This window comes from Neopelma chrysocephalum, unplaced genomic scaffold (assembly GCF_003984885.1).
Source record: "Neopelma chrysocephalum unplaced genomic scaffold, ASM398488v2 Primary Assembly neopelma1_96671, whole genome shotgun sequence".
Lineage (NCBI taxonomy): Eukaryota > Metazoa > Chordata > Aves > Passeriformes > Pipridae > Neopelma > Neopelma chrysocephalum.
Genome location: NW_020925316.1, coordinates 617975 through 644171, shown reverse-complemented (window position 1 = coordinate 644171; position 26197 = coordinate 617975). Strand labels below are relative to the sequence as shown.

Here is a 26197-nt window from a genome sequence, read left to right as displayed (position 1 = left end):
ATTTCCTGTTTGGCCTTTCTATATAGGTTTGTTTGGGGTTTTTAGTGTATTTTTTCTGGATGTGAATTTTTTTCCAGCAAAGAACTGTCATCAGACAACTGCAACTAGGTAAATTCAAAGAATCACCTATGTTACTACATAGTTAGTTCAACCTCATTCCCACCTATATCCAATCTCTATAAAAAAGCACAAGAAACTAGAATTCAGAGAATTACCTAATGAAAAAAATATATCTTGAAGTATCAAGGAAAACATTTTCAAAAAGAAGAGAATTATCACAAAGCCCACAATATTTTTTCAAGATACTTCAGATAACACTCTAAGCTATTGTATAATACACACATATAAGGCACATAATAAGAAATAAGGTAAATACACAGTTATTTAAGTATTAGACATTAGTGGTAAAAAAACCTCTTAAAGGTCTTTTTTTTTCTGCCCCCAAAGATGACCTTAGCAAAAATAACTTCTTTAAAACCTGTCAAACCATCACAGACCTGAATAGTTTCCGTAAAATTGTAAACAATTATTTAGAGAAATGCAAAAATTTATTTTAAATCACAACTATTTTCTTGTTTTATACTCTCCAAAGTACTATCACACATCACTTCATAGTAAAAATAGGACATCAAACTTCCATCCCATGGTTAAATCAACCTAAATCTCTGATCCCACATCTTGAAGAAACTTGTGAAATATCTTTTATTCCACAGAGAAAAGGCACTGCCTTTCCTCTAATAATTTTATCTGTAGGAACAGCACAGACTTCTTACTTTTATAAACAAGTTATTGTAGGAGTCGGGTTTCAGGAAGAATGCTGAATGAGGCATCCTGGGAAATAAAGTCCAAATATACTCCCATGCACATGGGTAATGAGGTACCCCTGGTGATTGGTCAGGGGAGTCACGTGTTACTTTGAACTCCCATATATAAGGTGTTGTTTCATTTGCATAAAGAGGATTTGGCTCTGAACCCCCAAACAGTTAGCCAGGTTGGTGTAATTTATTTACATATTATATTAATATGCCACAAGTTATTTGTAAAGATTTGCCAAAGTATAAATCCACACCCTGGTAACATAAATACTATTTAGAGGATACTCACAGTCACTGCTTGCTTTTCTTCAAGAAACCCGAGCGCTACTTCACATTCAAATTAGTGTTTAATCTTCGAAGAGTATATTTATCATTTTGTTAACAATACTCTTTGTTTGGTGTATTGTAAAAGCATTCTAAAATGTTTTCTACAGCTGATTTAGAATAAAAACCTAAAGGATGTTCTCAAAATATAATTTTAAGTAGGAAATTTGATAAATATTGTTGCTAGAGCTATTTCACAGAAGAATCTTTCTATGGATCACATACTTGCAGCTAGAATCAAAAAATTCAGAATCATCACCTAATTTTTTGTGTATGAATGAGCTTCTTCTTTTAAGAGACAGAGCTGGTCTCAGCTTTCTCAGTCTCTATTTGAAGATTTTACTACATTAAAAGGAAAGTGCACAGAAAATTCAGATTGTAGATTTTGAGAAGGAAACTCGGAGATGCTGGTTTTCTCCAAAGTCATGATTGTGAAGCTCAATGAGAGCGTGAACTGCTTCTTCCACAGAGCCCAGTTGGATAAGACCCATTTTGCAATCTTTCCTGAAGTACAATAAAAACCATTATTACTCTTCACCAAATTTTCACTAACCAACACAGAAGAGTCACATATGTGGTTGTTTTCAGTCATATCACACACACTGAACACTTGCACAGCAAAAGAGTCAGAACTAGTTATGCACCTGCTAAAATGCAAAGATAACAAAACTATATAAATTTTGCAAAAATGGCCATGCCATTCTTTCATAACACTAGACTTCAAAAAACTGGGTCAAAATAAGGCTTGAAGGCCTCTAGGAAACACTTGTATTGTCCATATAGATGGGATTATTCTAGCAGGTATGATTGCGCTAAAATAATGCTACCAAGTAACCTTAATCAGCAGAGACATTATCATCTTCTATATGACATTTCACACACACACAGCTTGCATTTTTTAAGGAAGCGAGCATTTACATTTCTTAAACTTACTTTACTTTGAACATATATGGAATTTGTCCAAAGGCTGCATATTTTTTATTTAATTATGATAACGTAGCGTCTCATTTAAAATTTTAAGATTAAAATTTTCATTAAAATTGTCATAGGTGTACTGCTTTTGCCTATAGGTATACGTACATGGAATTCTGCCTATAGTTATAAATACATGGAATGTCACAGAAAAGCAATAGCCATCTTCCAGGATGAAAGCTTGCTCAGCAATTTTACAAGAGAACTTACTGGAAAAATTTGAAGGCTTTCACAGTAGATCCTTTACTTGCAAAAAGGTTCTTCAAATCATCAACAGTAACAGAAGGCCTAATTGAAAAAAAAACACAAAAAACGAACAAAACCAAAACAAGCCCCCCTCAACTTGTAGAAGAGCACAGAGTTCTATAATAATATCGAGATATCAGTCTTGGCTTCTAAATTAAATTTGAACTATCTCCACCAACTCAAACCTTGTCAACACTTCAGCCCAAACAACTTGGATTTGTGCTACAAAATTATTTCAGCTACACTCTACTGCTTTTCATCCAACCCCTTTCTTTCTCAGTTAAATTCAGATTGCATAAAATTCTCCTAAGATCTTAATCAGTACCTTCATGAATACATTTCATCTTGAAATTTGAATGACTGTGCTTCATGTATTTTCAGTTCTGAAGCTTTTTATTTTATTCAAAAAGCCATTTTCTAAGTGTCTTATAATTTCCTTTGTTACTTGGACATAATTCCATAGCTTCCTCCTTTCCCTCCCTGCACAGCTGCCAAACAATAGAAGCCTGTAAAACCTTATGTTTGGCTGCTACTCCACACATTATTGACAAAATTCTAGATTTAAAAAAAAAAAAAGATTGTTTCAGTCTTAAAGAACACCATTATTAACACCTTTTTTTTTTTTTACAACTTCTGCTCTATGTAAGAGGTCTGAATTCTGTAGAAATTGCTCTTTTAGAAGTGGAAGAATTATTCAAAAATGTATCTATATTAAGTAACAATGTCAATGACAAATTTGTTGTCATGTAATTCCAGTACATAATCTCAAAACACATCTTTAATCTTTGTGAAAATTTGTAACGCAGAACTTAATAGGTAAAAGAACAAAAGCATACTCAAGAAAATGTAAACTGATTAAAACTCATAAAGAAGATCATTCAAACAGTTCTCCTCATTGCTAATGATAAAAAAAGGGACAGTTAAAGGATTCACTTATGGTTAGTTATACAGCAGAATGACCCACAGCAGAATGAAGGCCAAGGGAATGTAAAGCTTATGTCAGACTTTGTAACTTAAGGACACAACCTAAAAAACACCTCTTCAAGAAAATCACACATGTAGATACTCACGGGATGTTGGAGAGATGCAGGGTGGCAGATGGAGGAAAAATATTTTGGGAGTTCTTAGAGCCAGGATTCTTAAAGCGATGTAAAGGGCTATTGCTGTAGTCCTTTGTCAGACCTTTGTCCTCTTGCCCTTCACGAGGAAGTTGAATTGTCTGATATTTTGAAAGAGTAGTATGCATGACCCTTCCATAAAGCCTCTGTCCATTCAAGTGGTTGATAGCTAACCAGTGGAAATTTAATTTGAACAGGAATAAATGGAGGGGAAGAAAAGACGATTCTTTAAATACTAATATTGTTTTCTACTCAGTGCCAGATTTCACATTCTAAATTTAAACTGGAACTTGCATGTCTACCAGGTGGGCTATGCCACAACATTATATTTAAAACAAGTACAAGGATGTAATATAATCTCCAGTCTAAATGCAACAAAAATGCAAAACATCATTTCAATAAAGAACAGTTGATTATTATTAAATAGCTAGATATAAGATGAACTACAGGAAAGTTATATCATGTATTATTAAGACAAACTACAGGAAAATTGTATGATTTTTTATTCTAACATTTACTAGATTGAGATTCACAGGAACTTAGTTTTTAAACCACCAAAAGTATTATCAACATAAGTAAGGAAAAGTTTGTATGTAGTAATGCAGCACAATGATGGATTTAATTTGTTTATGCTTGTCACTGACAGAGGGCAAATTCTTCCTTTATATTATGCTCATGCTAGTTTGAAGCGTAACTGTGCCTTAAAAGTCAATACCTAATTGAGCCTGGTTTGCATCTGCCATCTGAACCAAAGCAATTCCTCTTTTCTTAAACATAATCTTCACACGATGCACATTACCATATACACCTGTGGAAATACAGAAAGGAAATCTTTTCATAGCAGTACTACAAGCAGCAGAAGGGCAAGTCTGTTTCTTTTGATTAACATTAGATTTACAAAGAATAATCATCTCATTCAACAGCTTGGTTAGAATATTAGTATGAAGGACAGTTTTAAAGTTTGTGTATTATTTTCTGAGGCTCCAAAACAGAGGAAAACCCCCAGGATCTTAGTCATAAAACTGCATGTTTATGTTCAGCTTTTAATCAGTGCAATAGTTGTCAAAGTCCCCTTAACAGAGGCTTATTAAAATACTAGTATGCCAAACATTGTCCCCTACAATTAATGTACGATCCAATTCTGTACAGCATTTCCTCTGATGCAATATTTGTTTTTTCCTCTTACTTTGTCTTCCCATTTTTGTAGTAAACAAACTAGACCACACACTGAAATTCATCTGACACTGTAAATCTTTTGCCTTTTTTGGTATCTGTGGCCTCTAACTCCTGACTCAAATTACTGTAATTTTAAAACCAGTGTATTCTCTTGTGCATTTTTTGGACATGGACAAAACAATGAAGCTTGAATTAACCAGCAGGTGTCAGATAAATAAAAAGAATGCTAGCCCTGTGGTTTCTCAAGGGATATTTGACATTATCTTACCAAATAGGATGAAAAGTCCATATGGTGTGATGGCCTGTTTAAATGATAAAATGAGTATATTATTTCTAAAGCCATGCAAATAAAGACATCTATTCCATAAGTGTATGGTAAACAAAAAGAATGGAAGAAATACTGCACACCAATACATAAACCTGTCTCTCCAAAAGGCATTCCCTGCAATAACTACAGTGTATGGCACTCTTGTTAGTATATATTTGCAATGCACATGTCAAATATTTAAACAAGCTAACACTTCAGCTCATGCATATTCGTCACTCAAGACTCAGTCTGTCATGCTGCAGAAGTTATTAATATTTTAAGTAGCTTCATTATTTGAACTTATTCTTTCTAAGCTAGCAGCTCATTCCCTGAAAAAATGAAAGACATTTGCTAAACTAAAAATAGGAAAGAACATTCAAGAACTCCTTTGTATTTTGTAAACAGCAGACGACACCTATGAAACCAAACCTACTTTGGCTTCAAAATGTGCTTGCTTTGTCTTCAATTTTGTCTCCATTCCTTTACGTGATGACTGTGACATTCTAAAGTGATCTACATACAATTTAACTGTTTATATATGAAGCTTATAGAAAGTGGTATTTAAATTGTGTTTGAACAGAAGTTGTTCAATTTAATTCTTGTATGCCAAGCACCAAAGAAGATCATTTACACCCTAATGCAACCAAAATTTATTCAATTGAGCAAAGGTTTTGCCAGTATTAAAAATACCTGGGTATCAGAAGCACTACTCATACCCTCTAGCCCTATTCCTTCTCATCTCACAACACTTGAAATGTGTAACAAAATATCTGAATTTTTCAAAAACAGAAGATACTGCAGCCTAAGAGCAAGCCCATACCCATTTATCGTTAGCATTTAGTAATAGAGAACAATTACTATCAATGTGAAATTTAAATTCATCAAGAGTTTATCTTTCTGGCCTAAATATTTTAATTCAACATGGAGGGGTGTTTTTAAGAAATTTCTTATCCAAATAAGACCTCAATATTTCTACTAAAAAAAAAAAAAGTGTTTGGAAGACAAAGCCAGGTAATTTAAGAGTCACAAGGAAATGTTCAAGTGCACACTAAAACCCTGCAACAGGGAGAAATACAAATTGAAATAAGGTCAATAAGATTTTCTGTACATAGAAAAAGAAGTGACAGGGCTCAGACAACCACTACTGAAGGACAAGTGTTACACAGTTGCCACAAAATATATTTCCAACTATTAATGCTGTTGTACATACTTATTTCAGATCTTTTAAGAAGTTGAGCATTATTTAATGCATTGATACTGTAACATGCATTACATCACAACGTTCTGCATGACTCCTTAGATGTGGTTAGGATTACGTAAAGGAGCAATGTCCTAAAAATAGCTCTGACCTATGTTTAACATATGCTTATTCTTAAGAAGCACACTCTTTTAAGATTCAGAGAATCATCTTGAATATTCAGCTGCAAAAAGCATATCCACAGCCATCATCAGAAACTCACTGATAGGATATATTGACAAATCAAAGAAAAAGTGACTTGTCTTACAGCCCTATCTGCAGCTGTTTCTTTTGATGCTTACCGTGGAATTCGGCTGTTAGTACAAAAACAGAAACAAAACAATTACTTAAAGAAACTGGTCAACAGATTTTTAAACCTCAGAATATGAAGGTAACTTCCATTTTGCCATCACTCCTAATTTTAACAGTTTTATGGTTAAGTAAATGTATTGAGTGTGTAAAAAAAGAATTTCACATTGCTGCAACAGGGCTGCTTATCAACAATCAAGTAGAATTGTATTTTAAGTTATGGCCTTGGTAGAGCTTGATTTTTGTTTTGGTTTTTTTTTTTTTTAAAGATGTACATGGCTTTTAATTAAGCACAGATCAGTTTGTAATATTTGACTAACAGGAGTAAGATTATGGAATAGCCTATGTCACTTCCACTATAAAAATAACTTTCCAAGTTGTCCTTGGTAATTTTACTGTCAACATATGAAAAAAAACAAAACCTGTGTGGTATTATGAAAAGTGAACATGTGTATATATTCACTTTTAAAAACAGATGTACGGTGATGTCAATAGCAAAGCATACCTGCGTGCTTCCTCTCCAACCTGGGAAAAGTTGCAAAACTAGAAAGACTATCCACGTTTAGAAAGCTACTTGATTTAGCATGCTTTCACCTCCTTTTCTCTTCCCTCCTTTTTTTCTAACTCCTTGTTTTTTAATAAATGAAAAATTCTTTGCCCTCTTTACAGATAAAGCAGCACATAGATAGCTGGAGTTTTTCAACCTCATCAATATTACAAACTACCTCAAACAAGTATAGAGCTGTCCTGTTTTTTATATTATGAGCATAGAGAATTTCTCTTATTCCTTCAGCTAACATCCATTTCCGAGAAGGATTCTGGCTGTTGGTACAAGGTGATACTTGCATCAGTTCCACCAATCAAACTTACTTCAGGGTTGAGGTTGCTGACTAGTAAAACGGAATTTCCTGGAATACCAGTAACACCAGGAATCTGTCCAGACACTGCTGACGGGGTGACTGCGAGAGAACCAAGTGCTCCAGGAACAGCTGGAACTGAAAGACCTGGAAGAGTATAAAAAGCATCACTTGACATCTCAAAGTGGAAGAGAAAGAAGACAAAACCAGGTTATGTTTGGCAAAAACATCAATATTCAATTTAAAAATGCTTTTAAGGAATTTAGTTATTAGTAGTACCTGACCAATAAAGCAGGAAGTGCTTCCCTTTCAGAGATGAAGAAATATTCAGCTACACAAACAGACCCAAACAAAAGGGGACATAAATTTCAGTTCAAGAAAGAAGAAAAATAATTCAGCACAAAAGTTTATCCTGTGTTAGAAAGGAAAAGATCACTCAGTCTAAAAAACTATTTATTTCTCACTTTCTAGCCAGGAAAGGGGAGACTTCCTGTATTTGCATTGAATGTCATTGAAGTCTGATGATTCTTAGAAAAACAGATGCCTAATTTCTTCTCTTGCAGGTAATATTTATCATGGCATTTAATTTCTTATTAAACTATAAACTACATCAGTAATGTTTCTTATTACAGAAAATAATTTTACTGAGTTATATGAGAAAGAGAATCAGAATTACTTAAAGAGATATTGTGTTCTGATTGCTATATCTGAAAACAGTTTGCTTTAGACAGGTGTATTCAGGTAGCCCAGTAGCCATAACTACAAATACCACATTTTTAGAAAATACAAACTTACCAGCACCTTGAGGAAAGCCCAAGGGTTGGGCAAATCCAGCAGTCCCTGGATATGGTGGGAATATCGTATTTTGAGTGGCTAAAGAGAGCAGACACATCTAATTAAAAGAGATTTTAAAAGTTTTGGAAAACAGAAGAGGTTTCAAGACTCAGCATCAACTGCTATTCTGACTTTGTCTGTCATTACACATCTTATAAAATGTTTGCGTTAAAATTGTTCATTGAAATCCAAGATTCTATGTCCTACAAAGACAATTTTCAGCCACTTTTGAAGCCAAATATTCTGGTCAGCCTCAATGTCCCTCTCCAAAATGAAGTTAGGGCAAGTCTGAATAGGAAAGCACAGCATAGACTAGTTTCAATAAAGTTAATATGTCTCTGGTGTTCAACAGTTTTTATTCACACGATGCACATGCATTCTAGAAATTGCTGGAAGTAAATATAGTCAAAGATGTTTTGCAATGATAAGATAAAACTATTTCCTTGATATTTCTAAAATGAGTATAAGCTAAACAAGACAAACAACAACAACTAATCTGAGATTCTGAATTTTACTAGCTGCTGAGATGCATAAAGTATATGTATTTTGCTTTTTAAAGAGATGTACTTTCCCAGTTGGCATAACTTCATAAATAACCAGCGGTTTTTATGGTTCCTCTGGAAATCACAAGCATGAAACAGTTTTGGAATAGCAACATACGGACAGTCTCAGCCTCACAGACGGCTCAGTGATTTCCACATTAGTATGTGGAGTTAAATGCTACCCAAGGCAGCAGAAAAATTTGTGTTCAGGCAATTAGGTACAAGCCTGAGTTGTGGATTCTTTCATGTTAGCAAACACCACATATTTTTTCTCTAAAATCGGACATGTATAGTCAAGAAATACATCCTACAAGCTTGGTAATATGTCTGTTTTACTACTCAAACCTCCACCACTGACTAAAATACAGCCACATTCACTAGTGAATGGTCCTTGATACAATGTATGATACAATACCATAAGTATCCATTATGAATTACAAAAGCAACAAATGGAACAGACACCAAAGATCAAGTATTCATGAATATCACATTACACCTCCTCTTATCTGTGGCAACAAAGTGTCTTTCATACAAACAACCGAATACATTTATCACACCAAAGCAAGTAATTGTGTTCTTGAAATACATGTACCAGTGCATTATCCTGACAAGTTCTGGCAACACAGTTATTAATCACTTATTCACAATCTAAAAATGGTAATGGAACATTAACAAAGAAATAGATAAAGAGCTTTTATTCTGCCAAATAAGACTTGCATGTTGCACACTGATACAAAAATCAGGCATGTAAAAATTGTCAAACTGAACTAATGCTGAAAGATCTGGAAATTTTTGTTGCCTTTTTTTTTTTCTTTAATGTGTAAAATCATTTGCTTCATGACTAGCAGCTAGCTTGCTTTCAAAGGAAGCTAATTCATGTATCTCTGCTTATGCTCACTGGGTGAAAGAACTCTTTAAGTGCAAAATATTCACAAAATCTGCATGTTTACAGCATCTTTTCCACCAAAAACAAAACTTAGAAACAAGTTTCAAGAGCAGTTCAGTTTTGCTATTAAGACAACTTCAAGTCTAGGAAAAAAAAGGATGTATTATTCTCATAGTTACCTGCTTTATCTTATAATTTTCCATCAAAAATATATTCACTAGTAATATCACAGGAAGTGCAAGTGCTGACGTGACTCACAACATCTTTTTCTCATGTTCTGTAACGAAGTCTATCAGAACATGCCAATGACAATATATACATGTTGTCTCCACTGACAGAAAGGTTAGGAAGCATGCTTCTCCCCATCTACAGCTATTTTCTTAAAAGAAAAATATCTGTGCAGCTGCTTCACTGTGACTTCACTATTAACACATTCTGGTACAGACATCAGACTGTTCTTAATACCAGCACGCACCTCTGCTGTTCTTACTATTATAGTAAATGAAAACCGTAATATGAAAAATGAGAAGCTTGGAAGAGTGAAGGGGAGGAAATGGAGCAGCTTTCATGTGTTATTCTACAAAAGCATACAGTTATCTCTGCAAGTTCATCCTTAATCTATTCTAATTGTACTTTCCCCTTCCAATGACATTTCAAATAGTGCAAGTCTAATTAATCAGAATATATTAGACCTGTAACAGCATATTTCTATAATGCTGTATGGCAAATTCTGCCCCCCTCGTTCCACCCCACAGTATAAAGACAGTTGTACATAATGTAAAGATCCAAGGCCTGTCTTTAAGGGGAGCAGTAAAAACAACTAAGAAAGTAGTGAGTGCAACTCACATTCTTATTCTAATCTAAGCTAACTAACTCAACTATGCAAAAAATCAAACAAAACCCAGTATCTGCCCTAGCCATCACAGAAAACTAAAGGAAAAAAGGGAATTATTCCCCCACCCTTTCTACTGTGCTAATCAATTGGACAGCACTTAGATACCTATTCAACAGCTAAGGCAGCTCTTACATATGTATTATTGCTAACCATTATCATTAGAGAGAAAGAAAAATAGCTAAAACAGGTCATCAGATCAATGTGTTTGATGATTTGCATTATTCCTAAAGCTAATTAAATGAGCATGGCAGAGCCATTTAAGCCAAAAGGGTTTCTCCAGTGTCACTTCAAGCAGACACTGTCTCCCTGTATGACTTCTAAAATTCAAGAAAACTTCTAAAATCTTATCTTTCAGAAGGTGACTACAAACACTTATAAATGTGGCATTTTGAATTTTCTTATAGTTTTTTTTTTGTTAAAGCAGGCAGTTATCCTAAAATATACTCAAATAAGAGCCAACACCCTTAAAACACTTATTTTCAAGCAGCTTTGGGCAACCAATGTTAATTGGCAATGACTTTCACTGACCATACTGATATGCAACATTTATTATATTACCTGTACTAATAATACCATTTCAAAGCATTTTACAAATGTAGCTTTTTGACAACACCTTGAGTTTGCCCATGAGCACTCCTCATGTTATAGTTACAGATATTAAGTTACCTTGAGTTGGACTTTCTGCTTTCCATACAAATCTTATTGGACCTAACACACAGAAATGTATGCAAAATGTACACTTCTATGAACTAGATATGAAACTAGAGCATAAATGCAATATAAAAATTACGATCTTAGTGTGTATTTATCACTAGAAGTGAAGGTTTCTTACCAAAGGCAGCAGCTAAGGATGCATCCAGGATTCGCTGGCCATCACCAGAAGGAAGATCAATGCGAGTGAAATCTCTGCTTTTGTCATTGTTGTACTTTACCTTTAGGCTAGTTAACTTGGAGAAATCAATACGCAGAGTGCAGCACCCAGCATAGATACTGTGGCCATCCAAAGACTGAAGAAAAAGAATTACATTTTCAGATTCAGAACACATTGCAGCAGCCACCGTTATAAGTTTATTATTGCAGCCTTTCAGTACTTAAGTGGCCTATAAGAAAGATGGGGATAGACCTTTTATCAGGACCTGTTATGATAGGACAAGTGGGAATGGTTTTAAACAGAAGGGTCAATTTGGATTGGATATGAGAAAGAGGCTTTTTACAATGAACCTGGTGAAACATGGTATAGGTTGCCCAGAGAGGTGATCGATGCCCATTGGACTGGGCTCTGAGAAACCTGATCTAATTGAAGATGTCCCAGCTTATTGCAGGGGGGTTGGACTAGATGACCTTTAAAGGTCCCTTCCAATCCAAACCATTCCATGATTTTCACCTTGCAACTGTATCCAAATAGTAATTCATCCTCTGTTTTTAAAGTGCTGGTTTTAAACACCAAGTAGACAATTATGCTGCTACTATCCTTACCTAAACATCCCGTGCACAGTTCCAGTGTAGTCCACTAGTTAGTAAGTATTACATCACTTTGTGCAAATTGGACAAAACAGAGCTTTAAGCATGACATGACTTTCTGTGTTTCTGATCTCACTTGTCTCCCACTCAACACACAATATCAGGTGCTAGTAGCAATACTAATTTGGAAATTCTTACTGCATGGAACTGACCCTTACATAAGCTGGTGAAGGGTCTGGAGCATCCTGTGAGGACCTGCTGAAGGAGCTGGGGTTGTTTAGCCTGGAGAAAAGGTGGCTCAGTGGGGACCTTACTGTTCTCTACAACTACTTGAAAGGAGACTGTAGTGAAGTGGGGGTTGTTCTCTTCTCCCATGTAACAAGTGACAGGACAGAAGAAATGGTTTCAAGTTTTGTGAGGTGAGATTTAGATTGGATATTAGGAAAAATTTCTTCATCAGAAGGGTTACCAAGCATTGGAACAGGCTGGAACAGGAAAGTGGTGGAGTCACCAGCCCTGGAGGTATTTAAAAGATGTGGAGATGTGGTGTTTAGGTACATGGTTTAGAGGTGAACTAGGGCAGTGTTAGGTTTATCATTGGACTCAATGACCTCAAGGCTCTTTTCCAGTACAAACCCCCGGAGTTGGGCTTGACTTCAAGTGAAGCCACAGAGCAGATGGATCCTGTGCTGCAGATCACCCAGAAGAAATGGTGGGTGATTGTTGTGGCTAACTCCCTGCTGAAGAGGACAGAGGCACCCATCTGCTGACCTGACTGCTGGTCTAAAAAGGTGTTGTCTGCCAGGAGCTTGAATCACAGATGTAATGCAAGGACTGCTAAGGCTTTTCCACATATCTGACTATTACCTCCTGCTGCCATTTCACATGAGAAATAAAGACAGCAAGGGTAACTTGGGAATTATCCAATGGGATTTCAAAGTTCCATCTGAATATGAGAAAGAACTTCTTTACTGTGTGGGTGACCAAGAACTGGAACAGATTGCCCAGAGAGGTTGTAGAGTTTCCTTTCTTAGTGATATTCTAAAGCCATCTGCACACAAATCCTGCACAACATGCTCTAGGGAACACTGCTTGAGAAGGGAGGTAGGACTAGATGACCTATAGTGGTCCCTTCCAACCTTACCCAATCTGAATCCATAAAATCCATTTTCTTATGAGTAGCTATGCTCAGAAAGATCACTGAAGTAGTATTTTCTGCCTATACCAGTCATAAAAGAATCATGATGGATGAAGGGGGAAGAAAACCACTCAAAAGATACTGGCTTGTCAAAATTATTTAAAATAATTTAGACTGAAATTTTAATTTCTGTGAAATCTTTAATTAGGTGTAATTTATTATAAATACTCTTCTTCAAGAAAAGATACTATTGCTAACAACCAGGCTATAAATCCAACTACATTTACTAATTTCCAATATATTCTTAACTTTTGAACACATAGTGAATTTACTTGCTGAACTAAAGTGCAAGTAGAAATACGTAAATATTCTGAACATTTAATGTTGAAACTGAGAATAAAGTCAAGTTAAATAACAAAAGTACAGTAAAAGTTCCATTCTATCTCATCTTTCAGTAATTTTTTTTTAACTGAATCCTAATTACCATTTAATACTTAGAGGAATCTATTCTATATACTTCAATGAGAATTTTCAGATTCTATTTCTCTTTAAAATATGTGGTCACCTCAATATTAGTAAATAAATAAAATCAAAGTGTCTCAGGCTTAATTTCAAGTAAGTGAAGTGTTTTATTTTTGTCTTTATTTTTAACTTCACAGTTCAAGTATTATAACCCAATGATTTTAAGTGTTGTCCCTTCTGCAAAAGTCCTCGAGTACTCGGCTTTCAACATTTAATTATAAAACTACTCATCACTGAGGAAACTAATTAACAGTATTTTTTAGAAATTAAAATATTTAGTCATTATAAGAAAACTTTAAGAATAAGTTGTTTAGATAAAAAATATATTGGGAATTTTCAAAAAAAAGTATCTGCTGCTATACAAAGTGGAGGAGAATAGTGGTGGCACCTCCGTGGCAACATGTTTAGGAAAGGTTAAAAAACCACTGTGCGACAGCTGAGACATAAGTGAGATGTGAGAAACAAGTGAGAGAACCATCCCTATAGACACTAGGGTCAGAGAAGGAGGGGGAGGAGGAGGTGGTCCAGGCAGCAGAGCAGAGATTCCCCTGGAGACCATGGTGAGGCAGGCTGTCCCCCTGCAGCCCATGGATGCCCACAGCGGAACAGATATCCATCCCACTTACAACCTGTGGGATGGTGTATCAGGCTGTTCTGCCTAAGTGAGGGTAACCAGCTTGAACTTTACCCTATTTGCAAAAGTTATCAGTGGTGGATGGAAAAAGGGGTCATGATGCTTTTGGTGTTGAAGGATGCTGAGACTAGCCTGAGTCATCAATTCCAAAGTTAAACATTCTGAGGAAGAACAATGTTCCCTGACAGAAACTGGCACCAGTGAGGATGTGGTGTACAAAGTACCTGATAAAGGAACAAAAAACTGATCCTACTGATAACCTATCTAAAGCTGCTGAGCTGACACAGCTGGCTTGGAGACATCTGACTGACAGTCAGTGACTTTATACTATAAAACCCCAGTTCTACTTTTTAACAGCAGGGTCTCCTAACACACCCCTTCTAGAAGCATGTGTGTAGATTCCTCTCTTGGGTGCGGATGCCCCTCAAGGTTACTCTTGGAGGCTGAGCAAGATACTTGCCCAAAGCCATTGCTACTGAATAATTTTTTTGCTAGCTTTAATATCATTGCTTCAATATTGTTTCAATAAATACTGCACTGTACTATTAGTTTTATCTATACTATGTGCTAAATAATTCTGATTAATGTTTTTTAGTCTAATTATTATCATTATCATCATTCAGTTAAATAAATAATTTATCTTATTAATATAAATGTATTTGTTTTGACATCCTTAATCCAGTGGAACAGAGTTGTATAAACACTCAATTACACCTATATAATTCCTTTAAACATAAACTATTAACTAAGTCTGGGGCTAAGATTGAATCCAGCTGCACTTAGACTCCTCTCTGAGGAGTTTAGAAAGCAAGTGGGTCCTTTCTGCACTTTGTGACACAACAGGAGGGTCTCCCTGGTAAACCTTGTCCAAAGCTTCTATTCTGCCCATGACAGAAGGGCCCACACTGGAGTAGTTAGGGAAGGACTGTATCCCTGCAGAATCACCCAAGCTGGCAAAAGGAACAGTGTGAGGATGAAGGAGCAGCAGAGACAAAGTGTTATGGAATGACCACAGCCCCCATTCCCTATCCCCTGCACTTCTCAGGGGAAGGAGGTAGCAGATTGGGAGGGAAGTGGAGCCTGGGAAGAAGGAATGAGGGAGGGGGAAAGGTGTTTTTACTTTTGTTTTTGTTCCTTACTTATCTTAAGTCAAGTCTGTATGCCTATGACAGTAATTGTTGAGCAATCTCCCTGCACTATCTTGACTCACAAGCTTTTTCATTTTTATTTTTCCCCATGTCCTCCTAAGGAAGGGGACTGAGAGCAGCTTGGTGGGTTCCTGCAGCTAGCCAAAGTTAACCTACCACAAAAAATACACCTGAGTAGGTGAGCTTTCCTTCATCAGTGAGAACATGCATTTTATAAGTCAGCAAACAGTTTGTTTGAAATTAAGAATTTCAAGATGAAAACACTGAGTGTTGTAAATTTCTCACTGAAATTCAAGCAAGTAAAACATGTAATATTCATTTAATTTCTGGGCATTTAACTACACTATTCTTCATTGAACCTTATTGAAACTATTCCATTTTGTTTGAAAGGCAAACCTTTTCAGTCAACTGCAGTTACTGTCACTCATCACTACTGACAGTTCTGAGTTTTGTTTTGGTAGACTGGAGAGATAGGCAGAGCAAAACCCTCTGAAATTCAGCAAAGGCAAATGCAGGATTCTGCATCTGGGGAGGAATAACCCCAGGCATCAGCACAGGCTGGGGGCCGACCTGCTGTGAAGCAGCTCTGCGGAGGACATGGGGATACTGGTGTACAACAAAGTGTTCCTGAGCCAGCAGTGTGTCCTTGTGGCCAAGCAGGCCAATGGTATCTGGGGTGCATTGGGAAGAGCATTCCAGCAGGAAGAGGGAGATAATCCGGTTCCTCTGCTCAGCCCTGGCGAAGCCTCAACTGGAGTGCTGTGTCCAGTTCTGGACTCCTCAGCACAAGACAGAAACGGAGCTCCTGGAGCAGGTCCACTGGAAGGCTACAAAGATGAGGGGACTGGAGCATCTCTCTTACGTAGAAAAGCAGAGGGAGCTAGGCCTCTTCAGCCTCGAGAAGACTGAGAGGGGATTTTATCAATGTTTTTTGTTTTGGTAGACTCATACACTAGGGTGTATGTTATATATTCGTTTGCAGTTTGATGATAGAGTGCTGTCCTCTTAACTAATGAGGGATGCCAAAAGTTATTCATGTGCATCAAGAGGGTTAGAATGATGAGAAATCATAAGGTAATGGTCAAGATATCCCCAATGTTCCCCCCTTACCAAGCGGGGAGGATCCCCCCCAGCAAACAAACAAACAAACAAAAAAATCAATTTGAATACAGTGTACTTACCATTTTGGCATAATATGCATTCATTGCATCGGCATATTGGAGCAACGCTTGGAACTGATTGTTCTTATTGAACATGACAATCTTCAAGACATATCCAAATTTAGAGAAAATCTAAGGAAAAAGGACTTTTAGACCCACTGAATAATTCATGCACTCTAAAAATTAGCATTTAATATTTCAAATAAATTTCTGAAAAGTATTTCTGTTCTGAGAGCTACACAAAAATTGAGTGAACTCAGAATTTTGTTTTGGGTAAAAAAAAATATTTAAAAAAAAGGTTACAAGAGATGGGAAAGAAGGATAAAATTTCCTAAAATATTTAGCAATAACTGATCAACTAAGAGCAGGGAAGGAGAGCCCAAACTGGCATTCATCCAATGTCTGCAGAGAAACTGTGGATAATGAATCAGAGTTGAGGTTTGACAAATGAACTTTCCCAAGTCATAGAATCATAGAATGTGCTGGAGTTGGAACGGACCCATAAGGATAATTGAGTCCAACTCTTGTTTCTACGCAGGACTCCCCAACAATCACACCCTGTGCCTGACAACATTGTTCAAATGCTTCACCCATTGAGTAACATGGTTATCCAGCTGTGTGCTGGACATTTTGTTCCAGAAGTATCCTGTGAGAGACAATACCAAAAACTTTGCTGAGGTCCAAAAAGATTACATCAGCTGGCTTTCCCTGATCAACCAGGTGGGTTACCTTGTTGTAGAAGGAAATTAGGTTTGATAAGCAGGACCTTCCTCTCACGAAGCCACATTGGCTGTGACCAGTGACTGCGCTGTCCTCCTCAACACCTCCCACAATAATTTTTTCCATGAGTTCACCAGGCACTGAAGTGAGACTGACAGGCCTGTCATTTACGGGGTCTTCCTTTTTGCCCTTCTTGAAAAATCAAGACAACATTTGCCAGCTTCCAGTCAGCTGTGACCCCTCTGGATTCCCAAGACAGCTCAAAAATCACTGAGAGAGGTTTTGTGATGACATCAACCAGTTCTTCGAGAATTCTGGGATGAATCCCATCAGGCCCCATAGATTTGCAGGGAAATGAGAGTGTGCACTACATGGAAGTGTCTATACAAAAGCAAAACTACCAGCAAGACAACTTTCCCAGGCAACTTACCAGCAAGACAAGAGGGCATGGTCTTAAGCTCTGCCAGGGGAGGTTTAGGTTAGATATTAGAAAGAATTACCCTTTCTTTGCAGAGAGGGTAATCAGACATTGGAATGGGCTGCCCAGGGAAGTGGTGGATTCTCCGTCCCTGGAGGTTTTTAAGATAAGACTGGATGTGGCACTTAGTGCCATGGTCTAGCAACCGCAGAGGTAGTGGATCAAGGGTTGGACTTGATGATCTCAGAGGTTCCTTCCAACCCAGCTCATTCTATGATTCTATGAAAACCACAAGGAGTGAGGACAAAATTAAAGCTAGGATATATCATTCAAGTACAGAAAAATTATGTCTAAATTAACAGTCAAAGAGGAAAAGTGAGCTTGTGAAATACTAACAGTTTTGTAACAAACTGTTAGAATCAATGCATAGTCAGGAAAGCAGAAACCTCTGAGAAGTATTAAACCTGTAATGGAAAGAAAGGCCATAGAAAAGGATAAATATCTTTTGCCAGCCTAGAATCATGGGTACAAGACCAATGTCCCAACCCTTTGTGCCCAGTTTTTCATCTCTCAGAAACAAGATTTTAAAGCTGCAGTCATCATTTTGCCATAGGAAATGGAACAGAAACCTTTTCACAGCTATTTAAAATTAGCCATTGATTTCCTGTTCATAAAGCACTTCCTCTTAAGGAAGGCCTAAATGCAGCTTCTCAACATACGCTTTTCCATGTTTATCCAGAAGACTAAATAGATCTTTTTAAGGTAATGAAATTCAATGTACTCCTGCTTGGTTTTAAACCTAAATACCCTGTATATATCAATTTTGTTTCTGCACAGATAAAACTGCATATTCTGTTGCTTATGATAAATATTTTAAGGTAAATTGAGGTTTAAAAAGTTAATTTCTTGACAAGCAGATATAACTTACAAAATGCAATGTAAGTTTTGGATGACAGCTTGCCTACTAGTGTTCCATATGATGTTATACTTGATGCAAATTTTCACTTGCATTAACCCTGTCACACTTAAAGCAATGTTAGATTGTAGCTACGAGGCACAAAGTGCTGCTTTAATTAGAGGAGATTGCCCCCCCGATAAGAACTGCAAATAAGATCCCTTTTCAAATATTGCTAAATTTTATAGACCTATTGCAAAAGTAGTTCAGTGAGGGTCACTGGGCAATTCAGAGACTGAAAATATCATTCTACTTTGCTGAAGTAAACTTTAATCGTATTAAACTAACATGAATTTCCTCTTTGCTGTTGCACTGTTAAAACTAGCACAGGTCCCATAACCACAGAAGCTTGTTCTCAGGTTATTCTGAGTGCACTAATAATCCCAAGCAGTTGACATAGTATTTGTACAAGTTCAGTAATGAGTGAACAACACTCAAAAAAGTTTAGATCAGGTAAATTGCTACATCAAAGTGAAAACTACTACACTAGTTAATGAGTATCATGGTGGGGAGAAACAGAGAAAGAGAAAATTTTAAGAGATAAGAATAAAAATAAAGTGTTGCTAACAATCATCTATTGTTTGAGATCATAGCAGAGCAGGAAAAAAAATCTTCCAGGACTGCAGATTCTTGTAAAATCATCCCAATTATTTTAAATCACATTCGTTTCAGAAACTCATACTTGGGGCATGTCTTTTCCTACATAAATATACTAGTAATTACAAAAGCTTTTCAGTACCTGTCAAAACATCAACAAATCTTTTGGGCACAAAGAAGTGGTCTCAAAGTTATTGTTTTAAACTTAGAGCTCTCAGAAGCATAACCCAAATACCTAACAGAAGTTACAGTAATGTCTTTCATAGCTATAGTCTACCACTATTCAGGGCTTTCAGAGGTAGTTAAATGTCATTCTAGTAGTCAATGAACAATCAGAAACTTGTCAAAGCAACTTGCATATTATATCACTTGCATTGAATTATAAAAGTGAATATAAGCCCCTAAAATATATTGCAAACTATTGAAGTTACTCAGTACAAAGAGTGCTAAAATATGGATCCACAAGTTCATAAAAATCAGTATTTCACTAGTTCATCATGGGTGCATAAATCAGAAGTAACAGTTCAAGTTCATTGCTGCTTCCACAGAAAGGAAATGAGGTAAAAAATGACAACGTGAAAAGCAGGGTACAGAAGCCTTGTTTACTGGAATTTCATCTGTGCAGAACTATTTCAAACCTATATCTGTAAACTGCAAGAAATAATTTTAAAGAGGCAGTCCTCACTCAAAAGATTAAGGATCCACGGGTACTTAAAAAAATAAATTTGTGGATTTACAATAGCAACATTGAAACAGACTGTAATTTATCTTTTTTTTAAAGCAATCCTCATTACCTGATACAGCATTTCTAAAGTGATAGGGTAAAAAACATTTTCAACAACGATTCGAAGAACAGAACCTTGACTTGGAAGGAGTCCACCTTCACCATCAAGAGCACTTGTAATAGCCAGGCTTCCGTGCTGCACAGCATTCACACCTTGCAATGCAGCCTGGGGTCTCTGTAATTACAACACAGCAGAAAGCATAATTAACTTACATGCAAATTATCATACTGAAACAAAGGTCTCTTAGAAGAAAAGCACATAAAATGCAACTACAAAAAAAGGTAGTTCCTTCCTATGATTGTTGATTCAAATCCCACATTAATAAAGGTAAATCATACCTCTTCCTTTCCATGCCCCTCCCCTACAACTGATCAGTGTAATTCACAAAATTACAACTATTTAAGTTAAATTGTTACTACTTTATAACATCATATAGACACAATTTTGCTTTAATTCAGTAAGGTTTTGCCATTCTATGGATTTTTCCAGCAATATTGCTGATGACAGTATTGATCACAATATTGTAATAGACTAACAACCAGTCAGTGCTCATAAAACTATTTGCTCTGCTTTTTGAGGATTTCATTCTCTTCAGGAACTGAGATTTGGTGGGGATAAGCTTAAAGGTGTATACCCTGCTCTTCTTTCAGAGCCAAGTTATCAACCACTCCTCAAACCGGAGTTTTGTCTCTACACTTGTTTTTCATGGCCTTCAAACCTCCTCTGAGTAGCAGAACTATGGAGAGCTGTTCCTTTCCAAATATAATGTTGTGATTTGAAATCATGTCTCAGCGACACTGTTTTCTTGGAAGACAGACTAAACAGGGCACATGGTACAGACATTCCCCATTTTCAGAAAAAATATAACCCTGCAAAATAATCTTTACTTCAGGCCTGAGCCTAGACACCAGAATAGTAACATAGTGTTCAGCTGCTCTGCTAGGGTATGAAACTCAAATATAAGAATCATAAGTACCACCCCCCCCATTTTTAAAAGTAGACAATATTTTTATAGAAGAAAGCAAGTTCTATGCACCAAGTTAAATACTCAGAAAGAGATTCAAGGAGTCTTATTTGCAAATATATGTATGGTTATATTTGGCTGTAACACAAACCACATCCTTAAAAAAAAAAAGCTTGCTGTTTATTTGTTTTTGCAGATAACAAATCAACCAACAATCTTGGATGAGAAAACAGCCAAATAACATTTACCAGACTGACAAGCTTACAAGGCTTCAGTGTCTTTTGTGTGAGCACAAATTAAAAGTGATTCATGATTTATGCCCCTATGACTACTTGCAACATTCTTACAGAAAACAAAATCATGATATACACATTGCAGTATATAACTCAGGTAACTAAATGGGAGGTCAATTGAAAATCATCCAGGAATCCAAAAATCCAAACAGATTTCAACCATAATATGATGGTTTGTGTGCTCTGATCTTATTGTGCAAAGAGTATTTCCTTGCTTAGAGATTAGGATATAAATCACTCATCTGCATTTTTCAATTCATATTCTTAAGAAATCAATTTTTAGTACTTCAGAACTACAAGGAAGAAATTAATTCTGATGCTTGGCATGTCTACCAGGCTTCTTTCCAGCTGGTTAGCCACCAGTGTAAAGCGGTACCTGAGGTTACTCTTCAAGTGCAGGAGTTGGTATTTCCCTTTCTTGAACTTAATGAGGTTCCTCCTGCCAGTTCATTTCTCCAGCTTTTCAAGATCTCTCTGAATGACAGCACAACCATTCCCTGTGTCAACTACTCCTCCTAGCTCTGTGTTGTCAGCAAACTTGCTGAGCATGTTCTCCATCCCATTGTTCAAGGGATTTATGAAGATGCTAAACATACTGGACAAAGTATCAACCCCTAGGGTACTCTACTAGTGTCTCAACCTCAGCTAAACTTCATGCTACTTCAGAACCATTTTAGCCTTTTAAATTACCTCACAATCTACTTAACAACACTGTATTTAATCAGTTTATCTATTGGGATGTTATTGGAAACAACATTGAAATTCTTGCCAAAGTCAAGATAAACATCCACTGCTCTCCTTTCATCCACCAAACCTGCCATCTCACCATAGAAGACCATCACATTCGTCAGGCTTTACATCCTTTTGAAAAACCCATGCTGACTTTTCCTGAACCCCTTCTTCTCCTTAGAACATTTGGAGATGGTTTCCAGGATGAGTTGCTTAATTCCCTTCCCAAGGACTGAAGTAAGGCTGATCAGCCAGTGGTTCCCTGGTTCTTCCTTGTTGTCCTTCATTAAGATAGGAGAGAGATTTTCTTTTTTCCTAGTCCTCTGGAACCTCCTTCAATTTCCATGACATTACAAGACTGTAAGAGTGGCATTGCAATGACATTGACAAGCTCCCTCAGCACTCACAACTGTATCTCATTAGGGCCAAAGACTTTTTGCTTATCCAATTCATTTAAATTCCCTAGTGAGATTCTTCTTTATTTCTTTCATCAAGACTTTCCCACTGTTCTCAGTTGCTTGTAATCCCAAGGGCAAGTCTTAACCACTAAAGGCTGAAGAGATGGCATCCAGAACTTCAGACTTTTCCATGTCCTTTGTCACCAGGGTCCCTACCCCCATTCAGCAGCAGGCCCACATATTAAAAAAAAAAAAAAAATCTTATTTCTACTGCTAATACACTTTGAGGAGCCATACTTGCTGCTTTTCACACCACTCACCAGAGACAACTCCATGTGGTCTTTGACTTTCCTAACCACAACCCTGCATGCTCAGATAATGCTCTATAATTCTCATGGGGCGCCTGTCCATGATTCTAACTTTTCTATAGCTCTCTTTCATGTTTAAGTTCAATCAGGAGCATCTTGTTCATCCAGGCAGTCCTCCTGCCACCCTCACTTTGTTTCTTGCTCATCAGGATGAACAATGTTTGAGCTTGAGCTCCTCCACAGTAATTTTACAGATATTGAGAAGTCTCTGTCTGAAAGAAGTTAGTGCTTAAATAAAAAGACAGACATTATATGTATCATAACTTGACTACTGATGTGAAAAGTAGTCTCTTTATTCACTAATGTTGTGGTTCAACCCAGGTAGGCAGTGAAGTGCCACAGCTGCTCAGCCACTTTCCCCCAGCAGGATGGAGAAGAGAATTGGAAGAGTGAAAGGGAGAAAACCAATGGGCTGGGTTACAGACAGGTGAACAGGCAAAGCAAAAGTTGCACGTGTAAGCAAAACAAAATAAGGAACTCCTTTACTATTTCCCGTTGGCAGAAAGGTGCTCAGACATTTCCAGGAAAATACGGCTTCATTGAACGTAACAATTATTCAGAAAGAAAAAGGCTACAACTCGGAGCATCCCCCCTTCCTCATCTTTCCCCCAGCTTTCAATGCTAAGCACAACATCATATGCTGTGGGATATCCCTTGGGTCACTTGGGATCAACTGTCCCAGCTGGGTCCTCTCCCAACTTCTTACGCACTCACACTGGCAATGTGAGAAGCCAAAAAGGCCTTGATACTTTCTGTCACAAGCTGCTACAAGGAAAATTAACTCTGTCCTAGCCAAAACCAATTCACCATCCCATTAAATGGAAATATTATACTTACAGCCTGATTATGTGGATTTTCAGTCTTAAGTTCTTTGTAATTGGAATACTGAATATAAACTGGCCGATTGTGGAGGTGAGGTGCAGCAGGAGTATAGTAGTTCACCATAGAAACAGCAGCTTCTGTAGAAGCCATTTCCAAAAATGCCTGTAACCAATACATAGCTCATTTCAGTGCTGTTTTTGTTTACAGGAGAGAACAAAGGATCAAAACATCATTTTTTCCCAATTCCACTCTCACTAGAAAAAGATAATGTGAAAGTAAAGTACTGGTTTGCTCAGCATTAAAATGCACTTATGTGTGCATGTTTATGGGGTTTTGTGGGTTTTCTCATGAAGCTTTACATTGTAAGTACATTAAGTCATTAAAGAAGAGGTGGAATAAGTATGACATATGGGAAGCAACACCACTAAAAATACCACACTGCTAATGAATTTATTAGATTTCTGAATCCAAGCATTATTACCTAGCTAGCAGATACACATACTGATTGAAAAAGTAGGAACAGGACACTAAACGTCTATCAGTTTATGCATCATATTAACCCAGATCAGCTCTAGACAATTTTTTAAATGAATGCCTATCATTTTTAGGATTTCAGTGTTTATTCAGAACTATTCTGTCACATCTAATAGAATTAAAAAGATGTTAAAAAATTAACCGGCATGTTAGTAAGTTAGGCAGGCTATTTCAAGACATACGTCTACATCAGTAGAGACAATATAGTTCTTTATCATCCATATGTTCTTACCTAAAGTGGATATAATGTTTAGGAATATTATTAACAAGTTTCTAGATCACTATTTAACTCAAAGTATTAAGAACTTAAAATAAATTTCATAACCTTCTTTCACATTTGAAAATCCGAAAATCTTGAACTATCAATGAGATATTTAGACATTGTTGCAATCATTTCAGTCAAACACAAGACCTAAACATGAACCACATCTTCAGCCTTGCCCTTGTAATTGAAACACTGAAAATTACATACCTGACCTTTTCCTTTTAGCATCAAGAAATTGGTTACTTTGCCAAATGGCAGACCTAATGCAATGACTTCTGCTCCAGTAACATCACTTGGAATTTGACGAATATGAAGGACACGTGAAGGCAAACATTGCGATTTGCCTCCTTTGATTTTTTTCTTCTCATTGTCTAAAATATTTTAGGGAAGGAGACAGACAAGCAAACAAGATAAACTTATTGCACAGTGTAGACACCAAAACCTAAAAAAAAAAAAGAAACTGCTGTCTCAGCATTGACATTGGTTTAGGTATAGCTCTTTGAATCTTAAGAAAAGACAGTTCATATACAACCACAGTGCAGTGTAAGAAGACCTCATCAGCTATTCCAAATATTAGCTGCAATGGAAAGGTGTGTTGTGTTTGTTTGGCTTTGGTTTGGGCTTGTTTATTTTCTTGTGGTTTAGCTTTGGTTTTTTGATTTTTTTTTAAATTCTTACAGACACAGAGGCCAATAACTTCTTTCCAAATGCCCACATAAGATATTTACAAAGTGTTAGTTGCACAGAAGAGGGGTAAGTCGAAACTGAGAGGTAATATCTTAAATTTTTTTAATCGCTAACTTATCTTCCTGTGGCTGAGGTGTAAACTCAAAGGGTCTTTATTTATTTATTTTATTAAAGAAAATGTGCTGTTCCACATGATTTTAAGTTTTGAAAAGTCTTTGGAAAGGATACACAGCATGAATTCCATAAAAACTCTAAAGTTTTCCACTTTGGCAAACTGCCTTTTTTTTTTTTAAACACGTGCCTATTCGGATCCTGTAACAGCTAAGTGACCAATGATTACATTTCAAGGAGATGACTCAGAGTTCTTGAGAGCACTTTTACACAGCACACCACATCTGGAACAGGCATATTGTTCTAGAAGCAATTGTAATGAAGGCAAGAGAGATAGTCTTAACATCTAAGGTCTTGCATTTAGCCTTCCAATGAGAGCAACAAAAGATGAGGAAGAAATATTTGTATGAGCTTTACAAGAAACTTCAGATTTTGCTGTCCGTTTTGAGTACAGTCTAAGGCTCAAAAGTGGTTTAAACAAGTCATTCTGTATTACAGAGGGTTCTTTTATTAGTGGAAGACTCTAAAACTCCAAGTTAGATGATCTAAGCCCCAGTCATGGCGCACTTATAAGCCAAGTTAAAAATTCCCCACCTGTAAAACAGAAAAGTCAATTATGCATTGATGTTTCTATCAAGAAATTTTATATGGCTTCATGTGCTCTATATGCATTCTGAAAATTGTGAATATCTGGTACACTTGTTGGGGATGAGACTAAAACAAACATGAACATATTAAACACCAGTACCAAGCCATGACAGGATATATTACTATTAAAGCCTAACAACCCATTCTATGTTTTACTTTTCAGGTTCAAAATGGACAAGATGTCCTTGACTTTACCAAGTTACTTGACTTAAAGTTAACTTATGCAGCCATTGGCCATTAATACTTCAAGACCGCCATGCTGGAAGTACCACTAAAGGAAGCAGCTCCTAGTTTTCTCTCAGTTTCTTGTCTGATCTAAAAC

General features: G+C 36.6%; 1 protein-coding gene and 1 long non-coding RNA gene across 6 annotated transcripts in view; one reads left to right on the top strand and one right to left on the bottom strand.

Annotated features, from left to right (window-relative positions):
• Positions 1 to 26197, bottom strand: part of PTBP3 (polypyrimidine tract binding protein 3) — a 49894-nt gene that overhangs the window by 8528 nt on the left and 15169 nt on the right. For 4 of the 5 annotated variants that reach the window (XM_027708996.1, XM_027708999.1, XM_027708997.1 and 1 more), the window contains exons 4-15: positions 24637 to 24800; positions 23646 to 23792; positions 20066 to 20230; positions 16603 to 16713; positions 11351 to 11525; positions 8157 to 8234; positions 7375 to 7508; positions 4920 to 4953; positions 4191 to 4283; positions 3428 to 3644; positions 2322 to 2399; positions 164 to 1643 (exon numbers count right to left, since the gene is read on the bottom strand). In XM_027708996.1, the coding sequence (XP_027564797.1) occupies positions 1511 to 1643; positions 2322 to 2399; positions 3428 to 3644; positions 4191 to 4283; positions 4920 to 4953; positions 7375 to 7508; positions 8157 to 8234; positions 11351 to 11525; positions 16603 to 16713; positions 20066 to 20230; positions 23646 to 23792; positions 24637 to 24800 (1529 nt within the window). In that variant the 3' untranslated portion in view covers positions 164 to 1510. The remainder of the gene's footprint in view (positions 1 to 163; positions 1644 to 2321; positions 2400 to 3427; positions 3645 to 4190; positions 4284 to 4919; positions 4954 to 7374; positions 7509 to 8156; positions 8235 to 11350; positions 11526 to 16602; positions 16714 to 20065; positions 20231 to 23645; positions 23793 to 24636; positions 24801 to 26197) is intronic. The other variant, XM_027709000.1, reaches the window with a different exon arrangement.
• On the top strand, positions 15153 to 24760 carry LOC113981571. Its single transcript, XR_003538459.1, has 3 exons — positions 15153 to 15238; positions 15523 to 15638; positions 24655 to 24760. It is a non-coding gene; the product is annotated as an uncharacterized LOC113981571 (long non-coding RNA).